Below are 27,655 nucleotides of genomic sequence, written 5' to 3'. Positions count from 1 at the left end.
GCAATCACAACGTGGAGCGTAAAAAGAGAGGCAGTGATGGGGGCGCGTCGTTTGCAGAGTCAGCGGGACTGAGTGAGTGAACAGTGAATGAGACAGAGTGAATACTAAAACAAAGCCACTGCTCAACCAAAACTAAAAGTTTATTGATTTCATGTAAAGTAAGCCTGTAACTCTAAGTTTAGTGCGCTCTGGTGTCTGCCTTTCAGGAGCTCAGATCATCTCTGTGATGAAGATCATCCATCAGGTCACACAGGCTGTCCACCAGGTCTTCAATCCGAGCATAAACCTGCCAGGTGAACAGATATATACATTATTATACAGAGAACAAGAGAAACCTTAAATGAACTCATTCAGCATTCAGCAAAAAGATATTTAAACAAGGTTTGTAAATCCCTTGTATGGGACAAGCTCCAAAAACACAGGAGCCTACATTTACCAAACTGCAACTCAGGATTTCAATGTTAACTTAGGTTGAAACAAGGCAGAATGTCCAAGACCTGATTTCATCTGACGCTAAATGTGTCAGAACACTGAAGGAAGGAAACTGCAATGAGCATTTTTGTCAGATACTTAAACATGTACAAAACGAGATCAGCAAAGAGGTATTAGCTACACAATGAAACGCAAGTTCACGACCCATAGTTACTGTGGTGTAATTTCATATGATCATCACTATGATTACACAGTATGTCTGTGAATGTGTGATTCATTTTTCTTGAGATTTGCTAAATTGTATTTAGTGGTTTGTTGTGATATCTAATTTGTATACAGACGTTTAATTGATGTTCACCCCTAAAAGCTGCTCACTGGGATCATCAAATGTTAAAGGATATATACACACAATTTGGTAAACTTCTCCTGAGCCAGGGCATATGTTAGAGTCGGGAAGTGGTTAATTGCAAGGCAGTTAAAAATATATAGAAACATGATAAATAATACAATAACAAATATAATAATACACATAATAAAACATCCATCCATCATCTTAACAGTTTATCTCATTCAGGGGGCTGGAGCCTAATCCAGCTATCATTGGGCGGTAGGCGGGGTACACCCTGCACAGGTCAACAGACCATCACATTAAGTAACAATAATACAATAATAATAGTACATTTTATTTGTTACGCACTTTACTTTCAGAAACAAATCCCAAAGTGCTACAAAACAGGGTTAAAACAGACAATAAATTACAGACACTTGTTAAAAACAGTATAGTTAAATAAAACAGATAAAAGCAGCAGGGGAGGTCAGATAAAAGCTAAGTGCCCTCTGAAAGAGAAAGTGCTAACAGAGACAACCTTTTATGCACACACTCACACCTACAGGCAGTTTAGAGTCACCAATCAACCTGAAGAGCATGTTTTTGGACTGTAGGAGGAGGCCAGAGAACCCATGCATGCACAGAGAGAACAAGCCCAGCCAAGGATTTGAACCAGAAACCTTCTGGCTGTGAGGCAACGGTGCAAACTACTCCATCACCGTGCAGCCCAATGATAAAACATTCTAAATTATAGATTTATTTCTTTTTCTGCGGTAACTGAAATCCTGTCGATCCTCAAACATAATTTCAATGCTTCTGATTTTTCATAGTAATATTAAGAATACTGCACATCATGGACTTTGTGGTGTAAACAAGCAGGCCCAGAGATATCGTAAAGGGAGCAGTTTATTATTCTCCACAGTACGAGGAAAAGAAGACTGGGCATGCTCAGACATTCAGGCTGCCAACTCTGACGATGAAGGCAGGAAGAGCCCTGGATGCTGATATAGTTGATTAATACGTAAGGACAGCATTGATAAACTGATCTCAGTGGCCAACAACGATGAGAGATGGACTTGTAAGTAGGCGTTGCATGTTCTATTTCAGGTCCTGCATGTAAGGTGTCAGTGGTGACGGTGATACCCTGATCACCTTCACAATCATCTGAGCTACTAGATTTATGAGCTTGAAAATCACCATTAATATGTCTGAATGTGTAATGAGTCTGGTGACAGAAGCAGATTTCCTAGTGATGCATAGTCTAAATATAGACCTTGAGTAGAATCTACAAATAGATGCTCATAACTTTTTCATTTTTGAACCATTTTCACTTCTTTTCAGCGTCTGCTTTAGACGTTTCTTAAATGCCATTACAACTGAGAAGTGCTCACTGACACTGTAAACCCATAGCCATTAAGAGTACAGCACTCAAAATCAGCTATTTAGTTGAACCAACAATTAATTATTGAGATATCTGAACGATTAATGTTGTTTTAATTATATGTGGATACATTTCATTGAGTTAATATCCATGACCAAATAACAACTTTTGAGTGTACAGAGGGACCCTGCGTATGACGTCATCAACGTCACCACGGAAGTCTGCACACACTTGAAAAACCACAATGGCTGTGCTTCACGAAGCAACAAAACTAAACTGGAGTCAAGGATTCAGAACTTCAAAATAAAACAGGAAACACAAGACTAGACTAAGAAAACACAACAAGAGACATGGATCACTAAACACTCAATGGAGACAAAGGATAACTAATACAGAATAAACACGGGGAGGAACCAAGGCGGGCTGCACGTTGGTGCGGTAGCTCTGTTGCCTCACAGTGTGAAGGTTCCTGTTGTCTCTGGTTGGGCAGGTGCCTTTCTGTGTGGAGTTTGCAGGTTCTCTCTGTGGTTCTCTCTGGGTAATCCGGGCTTCCTCCCACAGTCCAGAAACCTGCTCACCAGGTTAATTGATCACACTAAATTGCCCGTGTGAATGCCTTGTGATAGGTTGGCGACCTGTCCGGGGTGTACCCTACCTTCCGCCTGAAGTCAGCTGGGATTGGCTCCAGCCCCAGTGACCCCGAAACGGGATAAGCAATCAAGATAATGGATGGATGAATGGAACCAAGGCATGAAACACAAGGAACAAACTAAACTAACAAAACCATGACATGTACTCTGTTTGATCTATGTATGAATTAAAAATGTAACGAGTAAATTTGAGTTTTGGAAACTTGAAAATTTAAATAAAAGAATGAAAGAAAGTAAACTGAAATCGTATTTTAAATTTTCAGTTTACTTAAAAATTGTATTTCCGCTACTTAAAAACTCTTATGTCATCAGTTACAACAAACAACTCAAGTAATTTCATCTTGTTCAGGTTTACAGTGTGGGGTTGAAAGAAACTCAACTTAGCATGCAACATGAAACATACACAAATATGTACATTCAAGAGTGAGAGGTGTGTATCTTAACAAGACTACTGTAGATTTAGTTCTGTGCAGGATGAAAATAAAATATAAAAGCTGTGCTTACAGATGGTTGGACTCACCTTTCTGTGCAGGAGCCTCGTGTATATTTCCATCACCTCTGGCTCCTCGGTCGGCTCAGCTTCAGGAGTTTGCTGACTGACGTTCTCTGTCTGTGTGCCAGTCAGCGAGGGTGATTCATTCCCCTTTTTTCCCCTGGAGCGTTTCCCCACTTCATCCCTTCTTTTCCCCTTCTTGCTCTCCTGCACAGAAGACGGACAGAAAAACAAACAAACAAACAAACACACAAAGTGAAAGGGAGCACATTAGAGGAGGACATAAATACTAATTACTGCTTGATTACAGTGTTTGCTCACTTCTGTGGTTTTATGTTTTACATCATGAAAACTGCCTCCCACATATTTCACGGCATCATATAGACTGGATTAAGTTACTGTGTGGGCTAATGTAAAGCTGTGTGTGTGTGTGTGTGTGTGTGTGTATGTGTGTGTGTGTGTATGTGTGTGTGTGTGTGTGTGTACCACAGATGGCTTGGACTGGTCCAGGTGCTAATAATTCGCACCCTTAGCTCACTACCTGAGAGCAGGTGCATATTTTCATGCAGGCACACTGAGTAATCGGTTGCACCTTACCCCATGACTCAACTGTCGCACAGAGGAAAACATCACTCAGCAAAATTCATATTCACACAGACGAGACTGTGTCGCCGAGCAGCTTCTAAATTTAATATGGTGTTGTCTCTTCTTTTGTGCCTTTGTTGGCTGACAATGAAGGTGTGAACCATTAGAAGGGAGAAGCAACAGGCTCTGAGCCAGATTTAGTCCTGGACTGAAGTCAGGGTGACATCAAACTGTGACGGTAGGTAAGCTAAGGTTGTTCTTGAGCCTGGTGGGACAGTTCAGGCAAGTAAGTTCTTTATTTGATTATTTTATTTATTTATTTATTTATTTAATTTATTAATTTATTTCATGTATTATTTTAATGTTCCTAATTTATCCTTTTCACTTTTTCTAATTTTCCCGATGTGATGTCTCCTATCATTCTGAAAACCTCTTTTATTGTCTTTTTAATGCTTTTATTTACTTATCCATTTTATTTATTTATTTTATTTACCTATCCTTTTTTATTTATTTATCTTTATTTATTTGTTATATTTACCTATCCTTTTATATTTATCTATTTATTTATTGTATTTACCTATCCATTTTTATTTATTTTATTCATTTAATTTACTCATCCATTTTTATTTATTTGTTTTATTTACTTATCCATTTTTATCTTTTTATTTATTTATTGTATTTACTTATCCATTTTTATCGTTTTATATTTATTTATTTAATTTATTTATCCTTTTTTTATTTATTTGATTTACTAATCAATTTTCAGTTATTTATTTAATTTACTTATCCATTTTTATTTATTATTTTTTATTTATCCACGTCATTTACTTATCCATTTTAATTTATTTATTGTATTTACTTATCCATTTTTATTTATTTTATTCATTTAATTTACTCATCCATTTTTATTTATTTGTTTTATTTATTTATCCATTTTTATCTTTTTATTTATTTACTGTATTTACTTATCCATTTTCATTTATTTATTCATTTTATTTACTTGTCTATTTTTATTTATTTATTTATTTTATTCATTTATCCTTGAAAACAATGATTTATTGGTCTATTGTCACAACACTTCATTCTGTTTAATTTACGTGTATTCTTTTCAACCTCTTGTGTTGTATTCTGTTTTGCATTGTTAAAATTCCCCCTCCCTGTCTGTTAAAAGGTTTACTTTGTTATTCCAACCATGCTTTGTTTGTCAAAGCACTTTGTAAACATTTTGTTTTTAACCCTAGAACACTATCACCGGGTGATTTTCACCCGAGCAAACACATTTACATGATATTCATTATGTTGTGTTTGTCTGAGTGTCATGGGTCCCTGGGTAGCTTCAGCATCGTCTTTGATGACTATTGTCATGTTTTAATATATTTTGATGACAAGTACTTTTTATTGGGTTTATCATATCGGGTAAAAAACACCCGGCGTTAGTGATGGTGTTACTAATTTTAACAATAGTGTTCTAGGGTTGTTGCTATATAGATACAGTTAGTATTATTATTATTACTATTATAAAGATATTTTCAAAAAGTGTAGGGCAGATAAATAGATGATGAAGTGACAGCATGTTGAATATGGTGATAGTGACTCATGAGTGGATCAGCTGGAGGTCGGTTGTATTGACGTGTCATGCCCATCATTAAAATACTCTTGAATCTGAGGCCGCTCGGTGACTAATCACAACAGTGAGACACCTACATAAACACCTTTTCCCCCTCACCTCCGCTTGTTTGTCCGTCCCTGCTGATTTGGACACGCCTTTATTGTCTTCTTTATTGCTGGACTTTGTCCTGCTCCTCTCCTCTTTGGCAGCTACTCCATCCTTTTTCTCACTCATCTCATCTTTGTTATCAGCCACATCTGGGATGTTATAACACAGAATTCAGAGGCATGTATTCATTATATATTCATCAATCAGTGTCTGAGTGAAAGTCTGTGAATCTGACTAGCTTCTGAGATCACGGATTCCTCCATTTTCTTGCTCCATGTGTCCCTCTGTGGAAGACCCAGCATGTTTCTGAGCCACCTGGCCTCATCATCCATCGTGTCCAGCAGTTTCCTCCACAGCTGCTGCCTGCAGGGGGCAGTGCACACCACACAAAGCTATTGAAGCTACAGGTGTGAGTGTGTGAGTGTGTACAGCAGAGCCAAGATGCTGCGATAGAGACCAGGAATGACTCGTGTGTTTGTGTCTCACCCTGCAGCAGCTGCTGTTTGGTGTTTGTGTTTCTGAGCAGGTGGTTCAGAGAGCTGCAGAAGCAGAGAGTTGAGCTGGGCCAGGTTCTTTTCTTGAGCTGATTCCTGACTGGGCTGAGCCAGCACAGCCTACATCAGAGGAACAGATGATTGCACAAACATCTCATGTCCTCAGTGAATCAATATGATGTAAAATTGTAAAGAAGGGTGCACTCAGACAACCTGCTGTATGCATCAACCTGCGAGTGTGTTAGAGTGTTATCACTTACTATAACAATACATAATGTCTCTACCTGTCGGAGTGTATCCACAGAAAGATCCCAGCTGTGTCCTGGATTCACTCCTTGCCACAGTTTCTTCAGGTCCTCCACTGAGTCATCAAGAAACTGCAGCTGAAGCCGTGAATAAAGCAGTGATTACTGAGAGGAGTATAAACGTGAACTCAAAGTCACATGAACTCATGTGAACAGGAATGAGTGCCCTGCTCCTCCGCAGCTATAATAAAGATCATCAGTTCATACTGTCTCCTGTCTCTGAGGTTAAACAAGGTGAGAATGCACAGTGCTGAATCAAAGAGGTGTTATTACATGATATTTGTTAATGACATGCAGCTTTGTAAACTCAGTAGTTAAAATCAGTTTTTATCTGAGGCTTTATTCCAAACTTAAATCTGTTGTATCTTTTAATGATTTTGAGTGCTTGATTCATTCTTTTATCTCGACCCGTTTGGACTGCTGTAATGCACTTTACACTGGCATTAACCAGGCCTCCCTCGCTCACTTACAGTCAGTCCAAAACGCGGCTGCTCGCCTTTTAACAGGAACCCGCAAGCACAAACATATCAGCCCCATTCTCACCTCCCTCCACTGGCTCCCTGTCCAATTTAGAAAAATGTTAAGATTTTTATGTTTGTTTTTAAGTCACTAAATGGTCTGGCACTTCAGTACATCTTTGACCTCATACTCATTTTTACTCCCTGGCTTTTAATACAGCATGAGAGTTAATGTTGGTCTCTGTTTGTCTTTTAATTTACTGTATTTTAAATTGGACTATTGTTTTTTTATACTGTATATATTTGTTGTGCAGCACTTTGGTAACCTTGCTGTTTTTAAAATGTGCTATATAAATCAAATGGATTGGATTGGATTGGATTTGTTATGAAAAAAAATCTCCCTATAATCAAAGTGCAGACAGTGATGTCATTTTCATTCACTCGCTGTGTTTCCATTAGAGCCTTTTACATTTAAATGAACTGCAACATATCTCATTCTGCATGCTATTGAGTTACTGGTTCAATATATTAAAGGTTATGTATAATGATGCTCAAGCGGCTACCTCAGGTCTCAAAATATGAAGCCAATGAGGAAGTGTTATAAACAGCAGTTCATCGAGAATCCACTTGAGGCTGGCTGCAGAAACACCAGAAACCACATATACACCAATTCAAAGAAGACGATCTTTGCAGCATTAATAAACATGTTTACAGCCTGGTACAAAAACAGCTTGGCTCTACGTAGCTAATTTCTCTATCGGCACACACTGTACGGGGGTGAATTTTTTTCTAATGTGACGGTTCAGAAGATATTAAGATTATGCGTTTTTGCCCAAATAAGGACATGACTGAATTGACTGACAGGCGGGGACACATAGCTGTTGGCTAGGAGGCTCAAACCCCGCCTCTTTACTTCACACTCTTTTGGATGAGTTCCACATTTCCAATATGGCTGCCGCCGCCGATTGGTTTCAAAACAGCGCTCAGGAAGAGATGGGTGACATCACGGATACTACGTCCATTAATTATACAGTCTATGGTGTGAACTGAACTTTTAGCAAGCTCTGTTTTAGTGTGAGCTTGTACAACACTTCAGTCTATGCATACGACAAAGACAAATGTCTAACACATCATTATTTCCTGGCTTTGGGCCATCCCACATTATGAAGAGTTAAATGCCTCAACCGCACTAGAGAGAAAGGTCAAAATGTATTTGAGGTATCAGTATTTGTAAGAAGGATTAAAATACTCTCATTCATTGATCTCTATTTAATGTGAGTTGTTTCATGACACTACTTGCACCTGAAGGGTTTACCTTTGGGTTTTTGCTCACAAACGTCTGCTCTTCAGTGATGTAGAGCTCTGGTGGAGAGCTGGGTCTCTCTGGGGATCGGACCCTCTGCAGCATCTCATTCACGATGGATTGACACAGTTTAACCGTCACTATCTTTTCCAGCTTGGTCTGCTCTCAAAACAAACCCAGGAGACAAATATATGTATATTAAGATAACTTTCTGAAAAACCTGGAGCTTCAGTTTTCATGTTATTCTGTCCTGTTTCCAGACACTCAGTTTGATTGTGTACACCACCTCAATGAAAAGCCTCTGGTCTGCGGTTTTGTCCTGGTACAGGGCGACTCCTCTCAAAGTGACCTGCATGGAGGCTCCTCCCAGCAACATGGGTCGGGTGTTGAGCTGCCACAGCTCAGTTGTGATGCCTGGCTTGACTGACTTAAAAAGGAACTCCACCCGCTTGGTATCACCTGGTAGAATCACACCTAGGACAGAGAGGGGGTAGGCCGAATGGAGAGCAGACAGGCGGGTTGAACTCTGGTTGAAAGAGCCAGAAAGATGTGCTGACAGAGGAATAAACAGTGTGTGACGTAAGAGTGGGGCAGCAGGTGTGGACGGTGTTTGTGTGTACCAGATGAGGAGTTGAAGTAAAAGTGTGGACTGTTTGTTTGCGATGGCAGGATGGGGAAGCTGTGTGGCACACGAAGCTGCTCCCAACTGTAGAAGATGGCTCCGCTGCCCTCATTGTGCAGCTCCAGGAGGGAGGAGGCTATTTCTCCTGTCAGGGCCTCAAACAACATGGTGGCACTGATTCCCACTTCTCCCTAATCAGTAAGAGTTGGGGAGAGAAAAATTAAGATAATTTAGCGAACATAGGCTTCAAGTGTGAAAGGTCTTAAGCAAATAACATATCAATCATTATTAATATATCCATTAGTAATACATATTTGTTTAAATTCTTAGCTCTTCTTATTTCTGTTCCTCGTTTTAACTGGAATAACTGTTTCATATTCTGTTTACACTTAAAAAATCTTACCAAGTGATACTGTCTCATTTTTAGTCTAAATGTCTTCTCCCACTGGAATTAAATAACTTTACTTAACAAGTAACATTTGAGCAAGATAGAGGGACTTGTTTTAAGACATCTTAAAAATATTGTTAAGTCAAACAATCTTGAAATGATCTTGTTTTGAGTTGTAATTTAGAAGAAACAAGGTTTGTTTTACATGTCATACATTTTTCAAGCTGAGATCTTATTTGTAGAAGACGGATAATCTTGATTTAAGACACACACTTTACTTTATTTAAGTAAATGCATTTTATTGGAGAATCTATCAGAAAACAGCTCCACTGATAAAAGAAAGAAAGAAAGAAAGAAAGAAAGAAAGAAAGAAAGAAAGTTGTTTTTTAAGGGTGGGTTACAGTTTTCAGACACTGTTTCCTCTAAATCAGATAAAAATATACATCCTCAAACTACATGCACACAATGAAACACCTACTTTAGAGTGTGGCTGGCTTATCCTAAAAAACAACATGAATGAATATTAGTATATCCAGCTCACTATGAGAAGACATTATATCTCTAAATGCTCAAATTTAACTTTGTCATCTTATTTCAAGTACAAGATGGTCTTAAACCTAGAGAAGTGCCGCTATAATACAACTCAAATGAAGGTGAATATATCTCAAATGAAGAAGTTGACATGAAACGTATTAGTGCAAAAATCTTTTTTTGATTGAAAAAATACTAACTGTTATCATTCCTGTCTTATTCTGAGACACTAAGCTTTAAAATACTGGTCAAACATTATTTAAAATAAGTTTTCCTGCTAATTTTAAGATCACAGTTTAAAATATTACATCTTATTTTAGGAAATCTTTCCAAGCACATTTCACTTCTTCTATTGGCAGATTTTTTTGCTTATTTCAAGGTAAAAGTACATTGAAATAAGTTTTTTTTTTTTTTTTTTTTGGAGGGGCATTTTTTCCAGTGCAGGATCTGGGACTGGTTTACTCCCTGAGCATTGAGCAAGGCAGAGAGCGGCTCCCTCACTTTGACACCCTGCCTTTAATGCATGTCCATGAGGCCATGTTTGTGTCCGTGTGCCATCAGAGAAATTGTGAACTACTGCAAGTGAAAATGTGTTTGGCGTGATTCATTTAAAGTGATGATTCGATTTTGATCTGTGCCTTCTTTTTTTCTGTCTCTGCAATGAGACATCCAGAAGTTGCCTCCTTTGTTGTCGTTCGCGGGGAATCGCATTTTAAGGTAAATGCAGCCGTTTTCAGTCCTGTGTGGCCTCGGTGACTACACTGCACGTAGAGTGACACTTGTTATCTTGTTCTTTGTTATGAGGCACACAAACATGCACTCATCCACCCACACACAGACCTGAACCCACATAAACAAACGGGCATTTTTTCCTGTGCAAAAGGGTCTTTAGCTGCTTTTTAAAAGTCTCAGTGGAATCAGCACAGCACACTTGAGGTGGAAGATTCTTCCACAGAGTTGGATCCACGACATACCTGTCAAGTTTTGGATTTGAAAATAAGGGAAATTTTCCAGCGCTTGCTGTGAGCTGTCCCACCACCCCAACCAAGCTCCAGTATCCCTTACATTTTAAGACAGGAGTACAAGATATCTAAAAAAACAACTTGTCAACAGCTTACTAATTAGTTAGGTGATCAGAATCTTGTTGTTTTTGGCACACAACATTGCCATTTTAACCTCCGCATTTATGACCTGGTCTGCCTCGGTGGTATTCCTAGTCACAAATGTTGACATCGCCTGGGAATGTTTCTGTGCCTCTAGCCAGCGGTTGTGCTTGGTTGATTTCTCGTGCTGACTTACGTCGTTCCTTCCCCGTGGGAGACACTGAAGTCGCAATTACAAATCTTGCAGAACGCGTGGCTGTGCCCCATCCTGCTCCTCTTTAGGAATGTAAATTCGCTGTCCCATTTTTCTAGATATTTACATGACTTCTTTGTTTTTTTTGGCAGGAATGCCTTCTCTCTCCTCACTTTCATCCATCATCTCATTCATCTCTCTCCTCTGTTGTCCCGGGTTTGTTGTTCCCGCTCGACCCGCTGTCGTCACTAACCTCGCGACAACTGCCACCCAGGCGACTGCATGTGGCAGTTCTCGCGAGGCTAGTGACGGGAGCAGAGGCAGAGGAATGTTTTTTTCTTAATACGGGAGAATTACGGGAAAATAGTAATACGGGAGGACGGCGGGAAAGAGGGGTAAAATACGGTAGTTTCCCGGCCAAAACGGGAGACTTGACAGGTATGATCCACGAGCTCAATGTCACGGTCACCTTTAGTTTTTAGCCTCACATGACGCACAGCAAGCAGACCCTGGTCTGGGGATCTGAGGGGTCTACTGGGGATGTAAGCGTGGAGCAGGTTGGAGATATATGAGGGTGCTTGATGATGGATAGCTTTGTATGTTAATATGAGGATCTTAAACTGTATTCTGAATTTGATTGGCAGCCAGTGTAAGGAGATAGGATGGGGGTGATGTGGGTTGCTGGTTAACAGTCTTGCTGCAGTGTTTTGGATTAATTGTAGTCGGTCAAGAGAAGATTTACAGGGGCTGGTGAAAAGAAACTTGCAATAGTCAAGCTGTGAGGAAATAAAAGCATGAACCAGCATCTCTAACTCTGTGTGAGACCAGGGATTTCATTTTAATTAAGTTTCTTAGCTAAAGAAGCATGACCGGGTTATTAATTTAATGTTTTGGTCAAAAAGCAATCCATGATCAAAAGTGACACCAAGATTTCTTAGAGTTTTTTCTACAGAGGTAGAAAGAGAACCCAAATAATCATTAAGCCTGGCTGCATTGCTGTCAGGGCGATAATGAGGACCTCTGTTTTTTTGTGTTTAACTGAAGGAAAATGTCATTCATCAAGTCCTGTATGTCAGTCTGACAGCTGAGCAGAGTGGACAGTTTTTTAGTGTCATCAGGCTTAAAAGAAATATAAAATTGAATGTCATCAGCATACCAATATTTAAGTGTTTACATGATTTCTACATCTACAATCCCTGACCTGTACGTACCTGGTGATCCTTAGAATTTCCGATCCAGCTTGCGAGCTGACCGCAGAACCTCAGAGCTGGAACAAGGAGGACTGCTGAGTGAACATCGTCATACGGTGCCAGTGGATCACTGTGGAGGGGACCACAACATTATTCTGCCCATGAGGTGAACAATGACTGGATGAGTCATTTTTTTTCATTAGCTGTGTCCCTGTTCAAAGGTTTGATCTTAAAAAGACACAGAACATGAGTCAGACTGTGCCCTCTCCAACTCCTCAAGGAACACTGACCCAGCCATAACATGTTACATCTTCATAACACTACATCTCTTTTAGTCTTAAATGAAAGACACGGTGTTAACACTTCTGGTGAACATGTCATTTCTCATCACATTTTCTCACACTCAACGTTTGAAGGACACATCCCCAGCTGTGACTGCGCAAATCAATGTTAAATACAACAAAGCATTTCCTGGATTTGATCATTTGGTAAGTGCACAGGTCATTGACTTCATAATCATGAATATGCATATTTAAAGGCCGGATTTTGACTCAGCACAAGAAGAATGGGAAGCATCAAATGAATCAGTAAAGCACAGTGTAGATTTTTCCCTCACAGGTTCCTCTTCATCTTTTTGTGCTCCTTTTCTTGTTCCCACTTCTCCAGTGAGGGGCTTCGACATACTGTGACATGAGTAAACGGCTTGCAGGAGCCAATCACCTCCAGTCGGCTGATGTCCTGGAACCAGAGAGGAAGAAGAGGAGGCAGGGGGGGGGGGGTAAAGGAAGAAAAAAGGTTATCTTTGTGCATTCAACAGTCTGTTTCCTGTTATTGAAAGTTAACCCAAAGTCCTTTTAAGCCCAACTTTCAGAGTGTGTGATGTCAACTAGAGTACAACCAGAGAGAACAGGGTTAATGAAACCTTTGATGTGACACGAGGAGGTTACTTTTGTGCTTATATTATAAAACCATTTGATAAACATTACCTTTAAAATGTCTTCTTTCAATGTGTTTTCTCTGACCTTAGTCTGATTCTTCTAATGTCTTTGTATTGGCTATTTGACTTGGTCAACTTCACATTACTCAAAACTCAAATAAAAAAAACGGCCATGGAGCATGGGGAGAGTGGATCATACAACAATAATAGTGCTAACAATAAAAATAAATAAATAATTAATACATAAATAAATAAATTAAAAAATAATTTAAAAAATAGATTAAAAAATAAACAAATATAAATATAAATAATTAAAAAAAAAAAAAAAGTTACTGAACGAACTGAGGAAACACTCTCATGATATCTTAGCGAGGAAACACTGGAGGTAAAATAAGATGTTAAAACTCAACACAGGAAATTAAACTCACCAAAATAAAATACATTTCTAAGATAATAAAAAACTAAAATATTAAACCATTAAAAGAAAATAAGATGCTATACTTAAAATAAATAAATATATAAAATAAGATAAAATAAAATAGATTAAAAGTGACTAAAACTTGAACTAGATAATAAATAAATAAAACAAATAAAAAAGTGACTAAATTTTGAACTAAATAAAGTAAGTAAGTAAGTAAGCAAGTAAGTAAGTAAGTAAGTAAGTATCTAAGTAAATAAAACTGTGTCAAGAATAAAACTCAGTTGAAAATGAGACTAAAAAGTTTGGTCTTGAGTTTGCTTTTAAAAAGTGTGATGCTCTGTGCAGCCCTCAGATCTTCAGGTAGGATGTTCCACGGACGTGGGCCGTGATGATAAAGAAGCTGCCTCGCCGTGAGTCTTAGTTCTTACTTTTGGTACCATTAAAAGTCAACTACCTGAAGACCTGAGGGGTCTCAATGGTTCATAAGATAAAAGCAGATCTGATAAATACGAAGGAGCAAGACCATTAAGAGATTTAAAAACCAATAAAATCTTAAAATCTAAAAGATACAGGAAGCCAATGCAGAGACTTTAAAATTGGTGAAGTGTGTGCTCTCTTTCTGGTCTTTGTCAGCGTTCTAGCAATGATATGTGATAAAATGCATTAAACAAACTGAAAATAAAAACGTGCTGTCTCTCCTTCTCCTCTTACTCTCCCCATCCCCTCTCTTATTTTCTCTCTCTCCTATTCTCCTAGTTACTCATCCTTGTTCCTTTCATCTCTTTCCTCTCTCTGCACAGCGGGTCACAGAGCCATAGACAAGTCTGCTGCTGACAGGACGATCTGTCTCTGACCGCGTGTCAGAAAGTACTCCAGACCGCAAATCATCTCAGCATCACGTTAACTATCAACCCGACAGAACACACTGCTATCATTTCATCTTATGTGACGGACTGTGTGTGTGTGTGTGTGTGTGTGTGTGTGTGTGTGTGTGCGTGCGTGCGTGCGTGCGTGTGTGTGAGTGAGAAAGGCAGAGAGAAAGCAAGAGAAGGGCACCAAGTGAGAGTGGGAATAAAATGCAATTAGAATAAACCTGACTATAATGAGCACCTGTTACTAATCGACTTAATAGGATGAAATAGGAACTGGCTGTGCAGAGATGTGCACATTTGTCTAAGTGTTTACCCCGTCACCTCCTGGCCCCACTGATAGAGTCATTCTCATGCAGAGCGGTTAGCAGTTTCCTGCCCCTTTCCTTTGGCTCTGTTACACCATAGATCCATCTATATGCCTGGACAAACTCTATATTTCATAACTGTGCCCTCTCGGTGTGATGTAAACAGATATGAGTGTTTATGGTCAGGCTGCAAAACTTCATTAAAGCTTCTGGGAGGACATTTGGGCTGGTTATGAAACAGACTGAGATATATATTGATGTTTTTTTTATAAACTACATGTGATTATTTATTTTTAGTCATGCTAAAACCTGACGTTGCTAACACTGAAGGGTGGTCAGACAAAACGATTACAAGCACACACCCAAAATAGCCTTTGTTTACCTTTTCCACTTTTAAGATTCACTAAGATCTGACTGTTGAGGTAAAACAGGATACGATTCTTTTTGTAACAAAACTGAAATTATGCATCTGCAGGACATCATCAGCAAAGACAATGAGACCCATTTGTCCACAGGGGGCGCCAAAATCAACACAAACATTAATTCCTCAGAGCTTTAATCTTACGGCCAAATTTCACCAGATCTGTGTCCGGTCTGTCTCCAATCCGTCACAGCACCAGATCTGATAGGTTTCTATTCTAGTCAATGTGTTAACTTCCACTGGATCCGCTCTGTTGTGTTCCGGCTATGTCTCTGATTAGGCAGGTTGGAACACAACGGATCAGATACACAAGACTTCTATTTTTGCCGGATGCCGGAGCACGATGCATAAATCTCAACAGAGCAGATGGAGCGGGACAGGAAGTCAGGCTTCAAAACAAAATGAAAACATCTGGTTAATTTTCAGAATAAAACACTCTGTGTTATCACCAGATCGTATTTCACTTAACTACAACAACAAACCGTCATGATGAGTGGAGCCAGGACTAGAGTCAACAGGTCAGAGGTTTTCAGAGGACCAGAAAGACAACATGGATGAGGAGAGGAGGAGGAGAATCCTTCATTCAGTAATTACCGCGGAAAAATCTCTGTCACATGACTCCGGCTGTCTGGCAGTCCTGCTCCGTGCTGCGTTCCGAAAACCTAACCGGTGGGTGTTGACGGAAGAGAGAGCATGGAGCCGGACCGGACACGAATCTGGTGGAAGTCCTGTGTAAATGTGCATGTGCAAAAAAAAAAAAAGGAAGCTGACTCACTGCAAACAAAATCTACCTTGAACCTTGAACCTTGAACCTTGAACCTTAAACCTTAAACCTTGAACCTTGGACCTTGGACCTTGATATGCAAACTGAGATCATGTTTTACTTATAATAAAATCTACTGTCACATTATTTCAAAACCTTAGATTTTTTGAGTCACGTGTGCTTACACGTTCCTGCATACGTGCTGGCCCTGGTCGTGCATGAACATGTGCCTGAACATGTGCCCATGTTTTGCTGTTAGCTCTTGAACAGAAAACCCAGAACAGTGTGCCAAAAGCAGGATGATCACAGGCTGTTAGAGAAGATACAGACTGATCATGAGCAGCTAGCAGCTCCGGAGGGACAGAGTGTCCTGAGGGTGTGAGCAGCTTCAGTGGGCTGTGTGCTTGGACAAGGAGCAGGCCAATAATGAAGATGTCTGGAGTCAAAACAAAACAAACGCTATCTAGATCTGTGCCATGCATATGAGATTAGGTTTCTGTACATAAAGAGAACAGAATAAACGTGTTTGGAAATTGTTGCATCACATCCTATTTATTGCCTTGTTGAGGTAAAATAAAACTGATTGTATCTCAGTTGTTTTATGCATTTGACTTTAATTGCTGGAGCTACAACACCAGTCAAAAGTTTGGAAACACCTTCTCATTGAAGGGTTTGTATTTATTTTAATTATTGTAAACACTGTAGATTTATACCAAAGGCATCAAAACTATGAAAGAACATATATGGAATTATTGAATGAACAACAAAGTGTTAAACAAAGCAGAATATGTTCTATATTTTAGATTCTGTAAAGTAGCCCCCTTTTTCCTTCATGACAGCTTTGCACACTCCTGGTATTCTCTCAGACTGCTTCATGAAGTGGTCTCCTGGAATGGTTTCTAATGAACATGAGCCTTGTCAAGAGTTCGTTTGTAGAATGACTTGCCTTCTTAATGTGTTTGAGACCATCAGTTGTGTTGTTCAGACGTAGGGTTACACAATGGATAGCCCTATTTGACTACTGTTGTAATCCAGATTATGGCAAAACCAGTTTATTTCCTAGTTTTGATGTCTTCAGTATTAATCTACAATGTTGAAAATAATTCAAATAAATAAAAACCATTGAATGAGAAGGTGTGTCCAAACGTTTGACTGGTAATGTAAGTCAGAGGACATCACAAAACTATCTGACAACAAGTGCAACATTAATAGACACCTCGTGCTTTCAAGTTTAACTCCTCCTAGAGGTGTGACATACACTACCAGTCAATAGTTTGGACACACCTTCTAATTCAATGGTATTTATTTTAATTATTTTCAACATTGTAGATTAATACTGAGGATATCAACACTATGAAATAATCTGTTGTTTTTTTTGCCATAATCTGGATTACAACAGCAGTCAAATAAGTACATAATATATCTTATCAATTACTTCTTATGTTAATATTATTTTATATTCTTAATTATTGTGTATAGGAGAATCTTTAATGACTGAATTTCCCCCTGGGATAAATAAAGTATTTCTGATTCTGATTTCTGAAATAGGGCTATCCATTGTCAAGTCAAGTCAACTTTATTTATATAGCACATTTAAAAACAACCAGTGGTGGCCAAAGTGCTTTGCAAGGTAAAATGGTGTGCTAACCCTACCTCTGAACAACACAACTGATGGTCTCAAACACATTAAGAAGGCAAGTCATTCTACAAATGAACTCTTGACAAGGCTCATGTTCATTAGAAACCATTCCAGGAGACCACTTCATGAAGCAGACTGAGAGAATACCAAGAGTGTGCAAAGCTGTCATGAAGGAAAAAGGGGGCTACTTTACAGAATCTAAAATATAAAACAGATTCTGCTTTGTTTAACACTTTGTTGTTCATTCAATAATTCCATATATGTTCTTTCATAGTTTTGATGTCTTCAGTATTAATCTACAGTGTTTACAATAATTAAAATAAATACAAACTACTGAATGAGAAGGTGTTTCCAAACTTTTGACTGGTAGTGTATATCAGCCAGATAGCTGATGTATCTGTGTGGGTCTTGAAAAACAGGAATTGATCCTGCAACTATGAGGACTGCAGCTACCCACTGAGTGAACCCAGTGCCCTCAAACCCTGTTGTGTTTCTGAACCAAAGCAGCTTTCAATGATGTTTTTTTACCGGCTTTTTGATGTCCAAGTCTTGCAGAATCTCTCTAAGCTCCTCCTGCTGGTGCTGCAGGTATGCACTCTGGCCCCAAGTCCAAGATGCTGGACGCAGGGTTTCATCACACATTACTCCTACAGAAGGAAGAATTTATGTAAGAGATGAGAGCATCTGTCACTGTTTAGGAGAGTCCTCCAGGAAAAGGATGTTCTCATTCAGTTTACATCACACACAGTGTGTTTACCTGATTCCTGCTGTATGCTGCTAGGCTGCCCCACGTGTGTCAGAGGTGCCCTTCTGCCCTGCTCTGTCTGAGTCAGAGTGGCTGTTATGCCACTCATCTCATCTCCATAATGTGTGGGGAGACTCCAAAACTCACTGCCCACACGATAACCCTAAGAAATCGAAACGACACAGCACAACAAAATAGATGATGCAGAGACTGATTTTAAAACTCCACAGACTTCAGTTCTCATAAACGTTTAAGAAGAAGAGTCTGACAGGTTGAAGTGGAGCAGAGAAAGTAAGTGTGTCTGTCATACATATCCAGAGTGGATCAGAGGCATAACTTGGTTTAGAAATTCCCTCTGCTCCTGAGTTTCTCTGAATCGGTTCCCTTGGTTCATCAGTAGGTTTTCCACTGGCCTGTCAAGCAGGCCTTTGAGGAGAGGAGGGTAGCAGCAGATGAAAAGAAAGGAAGATGGATAGAGATAACATACTTTAATACTGTGCCTTTAGTTTATTCAAAAAAGAAACCAATTTAAAGATTATGCATGTATGAAGATTAAGTATATTTCTTCTTTGTTCTTTTAAAGTGCAGTTATGTAAGTCATTGCACTCTCTAATCCGCTTACCTGCTAAGAAGTCCTGTTGCTGTCTGCGCTGACTCATATGTGTTTGCCAATGCTGCAGAGCATTACTCTGAATGTTTCGTAAACACGAAGGGATCCCACGGCTCTTTATCCCAGCCTCAGTGTGAGGCCTTCCTGAAGCCTCAGATGTAGACTCTCTCGGGGATGCTGGAATTTGTTTCACCAGCTGGATGGTGGAGAGAGAAGAGATGGCATTCAAATGAATTATACTTTCTGTTTATTTTTCAGAGTAAGTCAAACTAAGTATGTTAAAAAAAGATTTATTTTACATATGTCACTTGCATTGATATTAATTTTACCTCGGTCTCTCCTTCAGCCTCCAGATAACTTCTGAAATCATCCAAACTACCCAGGATGCTGTGTGGAAGAACCATCCCATGGTTGTCTAACTGAAGTCCTGTAGGTCCAGAAAGAGGAAATAATGGACTCAACAGTCTAAAGGATGCTTATTATTAACAAGTTCACTTACCCCAACTTTCTATTCTTTATTTCAGGACATAATTTATGCTTATGTAAAATTAAGACAGTAAATATCAATAAATCAGACTTTATTTATAAAGCCAGTTTCATAAAATGACATTGTAACACAAAGGGCTACACATAAAAACAACTTAAAATAGAATAAATAAAAAATAAATATATATACACTATCGTTCAAAAGTTTGGGGTCACTTAGAAATGTCCTTATTTTTGAAAAAAAAGCACTGTTTTTTTCAATGAAGATAACATTAAATTAATCAGAAATACTCTCTATACATTGTTAATGTGGTAAATGACTATTCTAGCTGCAAACGTCTGGTTTTTAATGGAATATCTACAAAGGTGTATAGAGGCTCATTTCCAGCAACCATCACTCCAGTGTTCTAATGGTACATTGTGTTTGCTAATTGCGTTAGAAAGCTAATGGATGATTAGAAACATCTTGAAAACCCTTGTGCAGTTACGTTAGCACAGCTGAAAACGGTTTTGCTGGTTAGAGAAGCTGTAAAACTGGCCTTTCTTTGAGCTAGTTGAGTATCTGGAGCATCACATTTGTGGGTTCGATTATACTCTCAGAATGACCAGAAAAAAAGAACTTTCATATGAAACTCCACAGTCTATTCTTGTTCTTAGAAATGAAGGCTATTCCATGCAAGAAATTGCCAAGAAACTGAACATTTCCTACAACGATGTGTACTACTCCCTTCAGAGAACAGCACAAACAGGCTCTAACCAGAGTAGAAAGAGAAGTGGGAGGCCCCGGTGCACAACTGAACAAGAAGACAAGTACAGTAGAGTCTCTAGTTTGAGAAATAGACACCTCACAGGTCCTGAACTGGCAGCTTCATTAAATGGTACCCGCAAAACGCCAGTGTAAACGTCTACAGTGACGAGGCGACTCCGGGATGCTGGCCTCCTAGGCAGAGTGGCAAAGAAAAAGTCATATCTGAGACTGGCCAATAGAAGGAAGAGATTAATATGGGCAGAAGAACACAGACATTGGACAGAAGAAGATTGGAAAAAAGTGTTATGGACAGACGAATCGAAGTTTCAGGTGTTTGGATCACACAGAAGAAGATTAGTGAGATGCAGAACAAGTGAAAAGATGCTGGAAGAGTACCTGGCGCCATCTATTAAGCATGGTGGAGGTAATGTGATGGTCTGGGGCTGCTTTGGTGCAGGTAAAGTGGGAGATTTGTACAAGATAAAAGGGATTTTGAATAATGAAGGCTATCACTCAATTTTGCAACGCCATGCCATACCCTGTGGACAGCGCTTGATTGGAGCCAATTTCCTCCTACAACAGGACAACGACCCAAAGCACACTTCCAAATTATGCAAGAACTATTTAGGGAAGAAGCAGGCAGCTGGTATTCTGTCTGTAATGGAGTGGACAGTGCAGTCACCAGATCTCAACCCCATTGAGCTGTTGTGGGAGCAGCTTGACCGTATGGTACGCAAGAAGTGTCCATCAAGCCAATCAAACTTGTTGGAGTTGCTTCAGGAAGCGTGGGGTGAAATGTCTTCAGATTCCCTCAACAAATTAACAGCTAGAATGCCAAAGGTCTGCAATGTTGTAATTACTGCAAAGGGAGCATTCTTTGATGAAAGCAACGTTTGAAGGACAAAATTATTATTTCAACTAAAAATCATTATTTCTAACATTCTCAATGTCTTGACTATATTTTCTATTCATTTTGTAACTCATTTGATAAATAAAAGTGTGAGTTTTCATGGAAAACAAAAAATTGTCTGGGTGACCCCAAACTTTTGAACAGTAGTGTATATATATTCATTTTTTTCCGATGTAGCTAACCTGTGTAGTCCAGAGGTTGGAGGTCAGGGTCCATATTCACCGGGTAAACCCCCTGAAGAACATTTCTGGCTTCATCAGCTGGCTGCATCTTATGACCTGGTCTGTGGTGTGTATTGAGTGGTTCAGGGAAATGAAGCTGCAGACAAACACACAAACACAATAATACACACAACTGCATCAAAACTGAAGTATCTGGGTGATACAGAAAAACTGATTAGAACAGATTTTATATCAGTTTCTTACCTTTTTTGTAAATAATGCTGTTGGTTGACTTTATGAATGTCTCTGCCCTGGACTTCTTGAGCCGGTCATGACTTCATATGTAGTCTCTCTGGATGTTCTGGTTTTCTGAAGGAGAGAAGAGGAAACACCACAGTGTGTGTTTGTTATGTGTACCACTCTCTGGTATCTGTACAGGTGCATCATTACACAAAGACTACCCAGAAAAATGTATATGGTTATACAAGTCTGTTAGTGACCCACTATACAACACTTCCTTGGTATAATACTGATGCCCTCAATCACAGGTCTTTGTCCCATCCTGCAACAGCTCCACTGGCTCCCCATCACACACCGGATCAACTACAAAATACTTTTCCTCACCTTCAAATCCATACACAACCTCGCCCCTCCATATCTCTCTGACCTCCTCCATACTGCCACACCCGTCACACCCTCAGATCCTCCTCCTCCATCCACCTCCCTGTCCCCCCTGCTCGCCTTGTTACCATGGTGAGCAGAGCAGCTCTGGAACTCTCTCCCACCTGACCTCCGCAACACTGACATTTTAAATCCAAACTCAAAACCCATCTGTTTAAACTGGCTTACTCCATCTGACCACAACTCCTCTGTCCATTCATTTAAAACTTTTTAAATTGTGTTTTATTTACTGTTTGCTATTTAAACTCTGTTTGTTTTTAATGTTGTAAGGTGACCTTGAGTGCCAAGAAAGGCACCTATAAATAAAATGCATTATTATTCTTATTATTATTATTGGCTTTTGTGCTTCATGATTCCCTTTTCTTCCTTCAGTGTTTTTCCCTTCTTTCAAAAGGCAGGAGATGTCCTTGGCTGCTTTGGAACACTTTTTTGTCATTTTTTCAAAACAGACTTACAGAAGCAGATGATGATGACCCACTTTCTGTGCAGGACTTTGTGCATTCCTCCTTCCACGTGCATCTTTTTAACAGTAATGGTACATTTAATGAGGTCAATGTATGGATAGCCGTTCTGTTAACTCTGCAGATCTTTAAACCTAATAAACTTGTAGTCTAACATCATCAACAAGTATGCATTAAAAGTCAATATCAAACTCAAATGTGTTTGTGCTGTCACCAATAAGGGAAAACAAAAGAAAGAGGACTCAAAATGCAGACACAAAAACTTACACTGAACAAAAATATAAACACAACACTTTTGTTTTTGCTCCCATTTTTCATGAGCTGAACTCTAAAGGCCTATTTCTCTCACATATGTTGCAGCAGCTGTCTGGGTGGTCCTGAGCTGGTGTGGTTACACGTGGTCTGGTTGGATGTACAGCCAAATTCTCTGAAACACCTTTGGAGATGACTTATGGTAGAGAAATGAACATTCAGTTCACGGGCAATTGCTCTAGTAGACATTCCTGCAGTCAGCATGGTAATTGCATGCTCCCTCAAAACTTTTGACATCTGTGGCATCATGCTGTGTGATAAAACTGCACATTTTAGAGTGGCCTTTTATTGTGGCCTGCCTAAGGCGCACCTTTGCAATAATCATGCTGTCTAATCAGCATCTTGATATGACACACCTGTGAGGTGGATGGATTATCTTGGAAACGGAGAAGTGCTCAGTAACACACATTTAGACAAATTGTGAACAATATTTGAGAGAAATAGACCTTGAGTGCACGTAGAAAAAGACTTAGATCTTTGAGTTCATGGGAGCAAAACCAAAAGTGTTGCGTTCATATTTTTGTTCAGTGTACTTCAAACAAAAAGCACTGGGAACCGGAACACAGGGTGGGACTACACATGACATATTACAATGAACGGACACAGAAGGGAGGAAACACAGAGGCTATATACACACTTGGTAAGGAGTAATGAGACACAGGTGAGACCAACAAGACACAGGTGAGGACAATCAAAAAGCAGGGAAAACATAAAGTAAAATAATAATAGTGATAAAATAATAAAATAATAATAATATACTAATAATAATAATAATAATAAAAATAATAATAATAATAATAATTATTATTATTGTTATTATTATTATTATTATTATTATTATTATTGTTATTATTATTATAATAGCAATAATAATAATAATAATAATAATAATAATAATAATAATAACGTCATTTGTACAGCCCCTTTAAATACAAATGTTTACCTGGGCTATAAAGGCAGGACAGGTATTTATTACAGATATTATTAGCTGGTAGTAAGAAAGCCATAACCAGGAAATGGCTGAATAAAGAATCCCCAACAATCAATGAATGGAAAGAAATGCACTTTTTTCTATATAACTGTACAATAGTATTAATGTCAAGTGTAATACCAGGAACTGTGAAAACTTTTATATATTTGCAATTATCTTAAACCCAAATATCTCTTTTCCTGACCTGACTGTATATATTCGACAATTGTTTTATATTATTACTATATTTATATTGTCTTTTATAAATATTTTCTACCTGTTTTTATTTTATTTGTATTTATAACATGCACCTTCAGGAGCAGCGCTTCTAATTTCATTGTACACCTGACAATGACAAATACAGGCTATTCTATTCTATTCTAAACTTTTTGACAGACAGAGAGGAGGAATTTTAGCAATGCAAAACAGAATGCAATGCAAGGTTAAAAAAATGAAATGAAACAGTATGAAGTGGTGTGACAATAGACCAATAAATCATTGTTTAAGAGGTATTATAAGGATAAATAAATTAAATACATTTTTGAAAAATTGAAAAATGAATAAGTAAATAAAAGCATTGAAAGGACAATAAAAGAGGTTTTCAGAATAAGAGGACGACATCCCATCGGGAAAATTACAAAACGTGAAAAGGATAAATTAGGAACATTCAAATAATTAATGAAAAAAATAAAAAGTAAAGAAAAAATAAATAAAATAAATAAAAAAACAAAAAACAAAAATAAAAAATACACAGACATGAGTAGCCAAAAAAGGAGAACATATACCACAAGGGAAATCAACACAAGACAAGGTACCAAAAGACTCAACTGGAAATCCAAGAAGTAAAATACAACACAAACAAAAGCAGCTCATGACATGTGCCTCATGGGATACATAGCACAATGGCAGTAACCACATTTTTATAAACTAGTTCTCAACATCACATCCATAATCATACTGAGTAGGCTACGTTACTAATATAGGCCTTTTGTACACTGAAATCCTCTTTACAACACTGCTGTAAAGAAAGGTAGACTGCCTGACTTAGCTTCTTGAAAGGAGGAGGAGAAAGGAGTAGAAATAGTGACATGTTTGGTTGTAGCTCACCTATGTGAATCTGAGGTAGCGACAGGTAATAGCGCTTCGCTTCAAGTGTGTTTGGTTGTGGTTGCTGAGAGACGAGCTTTTATCGTCACCATGACAAAGGACGCCTTACTGACGGGGGGAGGAGTCCTTCTCTCCGTCTTCCTGTTTCACTCTCAATGTTTTGCGTAAAACTGTTCAAAATCTGTTCCCAAAGTAAGAGAAGGCACATATTTAAATCATTACTCCGATTTGAAGGGGAAAAAATAATTTACAATAAAATCTTCGCTTTCAATTTCAAGTGTTCGATCATATTTAGCTACTACAGACAATGCTGTACACTTGAGGCAGCACGAAAAAAGGCCAGGAGAAGAGAAAACATATCTATTTAGGGAGCCTAACTCACAGAAACTATGATAAGTTATTATTATTAATAATAATAATAATAATAATAATAATAATAATAATAATAATAATAATAATAATAATAAAAGAACATTTTATTTATGAGCGCCTTTCAAGACACTCAAAGTCTTGTCACCTTAAAAATGCAACAATAAAAACAGACTTAATATAATTTTAAACTGTGATAATAATGTCATTAATAATGATGTTAACAAGAATAATGATAATGATAATAATAATAATTAAAAAAAATAAAATAATAATAATAATAATAATAATAATAATATTATTATTAATAATAATGATAATAAAATTATAATTATAATAATAGTAACAATAACGATAATATAATTAATAAGAATAATTATAACAATAATATAATAATAATAATAATAACAATAACAATGATATAATTCATAATAATAATAATAATAACAATAAAAAGAATAATAATATTGTTGTTATTGTTAATATTATTATTTTTTATTATTATTATTTTTATTATTATTATTATTATTATTATTATTATTGTTGTTATTATTATCATTATTTTATTATTATCATTCTTATTCTTATTATTATTACTTTTTTTTTTTTTTTTTAATTATTATTATTATTATTATTATTATTATTATTATTATTGTTGTTATTATTATTATTATAATTATTATTATTATTGTTATTATTATTATTATTATTATTATTATTATTATTATTATCATTATCATTATCATTTAGCTTCTAATAATCATAATTATATTACTAATAGGTCGAACAATAACTTATTAATGGTCTCCTGAAACATGAAAGAATAACATAAAAAGATCAAAATATAGTTTATGCTTTAAATGCGGTCTAAAGCCATAATATTAATGAGCACATTTATTTACCTCCAGTTTTTTTCTAGAACAACCCAACAGCACCCCTGTCAATCAGCATGACGCGCATAACCACGGGGTGCTTGATGGCTATATAAAGACAACTCACAGCCACTGCGCCAAAGGCAAGTCTCACCAACGTCAGAACACACACTCCGCTTTGTTGCGTTAACCTAGGGCGCACAACTATTTCAAAACGATGGACAGAAGCAGCATCTCCGCTGGCGCACAGACCGCCTCCGTCCCTGCTCCGCACCAGCACAGCTGTCCCACCATGGATGGGTCTCATTTTCATGGGAAGGTGGATGGACAGTGTGCCGGGTCCTCTAAAGTCTTGCTTGCTTACAAAAACGCGTCGCAGCATCTGAGTTCCTCAGGGATAAAAGCAGGCTTGGGGATACTTAAACTCGCCACGTCTCAGTGGAAACAGGAGAAGAAGACGCGGTCAGGGTCCACCATGAGGCAACTGTCCTCTTCAAACAGCAGCCATCCCCTCAAAAGATCTCCCCTGGATCAGCTAGCAGCTCTGGTTCTTCACGGTCAAACCCGCCAGCGCCAGATTAGCCAAGAGCACCGACAAGACTCTGTTTCCTGCACTAAGCCGCAGAACTGTAAGCGCATCGTGGTTCTTGGTGCGCCACGGGTAGGAAAGTCCTCCATCCTGAGAAGATACCTTCGCGACGGATTTGTAGAGGACTATAACCCAACCTCCGAGGATTTCCTCAGGAAACTCTTTCGTATCCGAGGAGAGACCTACCAAATCGACATCCTGGATGCGTCGAGGGAGAGGGATTTTCCAGCCAAACGGCGGCTGTCCATCCTCACTGGTGCGTAAAACTCAAAAATGCATGATAGTCTTAAGTTGCCTTTAACAAAAGAGCCACTATGGGTGGTTAGTGCATGCGTTAATGTTTGCTTACGCTGAGGAATGCATTGGTATAAAAAAGACAACTTCAAGAGAAAATAAATTGCTTTCTTTATTTTTGCAGGAGACATATTTCTTCTTGTCTTCAGTCTGGATGACCGGAGCTCTTTCGATGAGGTGTGCGCACTGCGAACGGAGATTCTGGCTGCAAAATCCAAACTCACCAAATCCTCTGCACCAGAGCAGTGCGCACAGCTGCAAGTTCCCCTCGTGATTTGCGCCAACAAAGTGGATCTCCTGGAGTCTGAGAGAGAAATATCCAAGGCAGAAGTGCTTCAAGCTGTCGGTGAAGACTGCGCCTACTTTGAAACATCTGCAAAGGACAGCACAAATCTCGAGAAAGTCTTCGAATCTTTGGCAAAGCGAGGTGGACTCCCGGCTGAAACTGGCCCGTCTCAGCACCGCAAACTCTCCCTCAGGTCGTATCAGGCAATGCGCACGGGCCGTGTGCAGGGGGGAAGGGGGAACCGGAACCTGGGAGGCGAAGATGCATGCGGTGCCTTGTACCCACTGGCCCGGCGGCCGAGTTTTAGCACAGATCTGCGGCAGGTGATTGGACCACATACGGCGAGGAAGGCCGGCAAAGGACTGGACAAATGTCAAATTCAGTGAGAGACAGTGAGAGCACGAGGCCAAGTGTTACAGAGCGAATTAAACAATAAAAGCACTGACTTTATTCAGATGCATTCAGGTTGTCTAATTACATGAACCTTGAGATTTTTTAAAAATAAAATATTTTGATAGAAAAA

At 38.6% G+C, this 27,655-nt stretch overlaps 2 protein-coding genes across 3 annotated transcripts; one reads left to right on the top strand and one right to left on the bottom strand.

Moving 5' to 3' along the window:
* Positions 1-119: 119 nt before the first annotated feature.
* On the bottom strand, positions 120-24,832 carry mycbpap (mycbp associated protein). Of its 2 annotated transcripts, none has more exons than XM_034689073.1 (19): positions 24,723-24,832; positions 21,456-21,560; positions 21,213-21,348; positions 19,216-19,313; positions 18,899-19,082; positions 18,587-18,702; positions 18,289-18,439; positions 18,060-18,178; positions 12,790-12,911; positions 12,195-12,303; positions 8,767-8,959; positions 8,433-8,620; positions 8,159-8,305; positions 6,365-6,463; positions 6,073-6,200; positions 5,822-5,949; positions 5,596-5,735; positions 3,312-3,491; positions 120-286 (listed from the first exon to the last, which is right to left on the bottom strand). In XM_034689073.1, the coding sequence occupies exons 3-19, from the start codon at positions 21,298-21,300 to the stop codon at positions 203-205; spliced, it is 2,274 nt and encodes a 757-aa protein (XP_034544964.1). In that variant the 5' UTR covers positions 21,301-21,348; positions 21,456-21,560; positions 24,723-24,832; the 3' UTR covers positions 120-202. The 2 variants fall into 2 exon arrangements, with proteins under 2 accessions (XP_034544964.1, XP_034544963.1); XM_034689072.1 differs by having other exon boundaries at positions 21,213-21,350; positions 21,459-21,560.
* A 1,270-nt stretch (positions 24,833-26,102) lies between these two features.
* Positions 26,103-27,655, top strand: si:dkey-27j5.5 (GTP-binding protein Rhes). The gene is made up of 2 exons (XM_034689074.1): positions 26,103-26,808; positions 26,971-27,655. Exons 1-2 carry the CDS (start codon positions 26,181-26,183, stop codon positions 27,516-27,518), a joined length of 1,176 nt encoding a protein of 391 aa, XP_034544965.1. The 5' UTR covers positions 26,103-26,180; the 3' UTR covers positions 27,519-27,655.

The sequence above is a fragment of the Notolabrus celidotus genome, chromosome 7, assembly GCF_009762535.1.
Source record: "Notolabrus celidotus isolate fNotCel1 chromosome 7, fNotCel1.pri, whole genome shotgun sequence".
NCBI classification, from domain to species: Eukaryota; Metazoa; Chordata; class Actinopteri; order Labriformes; family Labridae; genus Notolabrus; species Notolabrus celidotus.
This window is presented reverse-complemented; position numbering and strand designations above follow the sequence as displayed.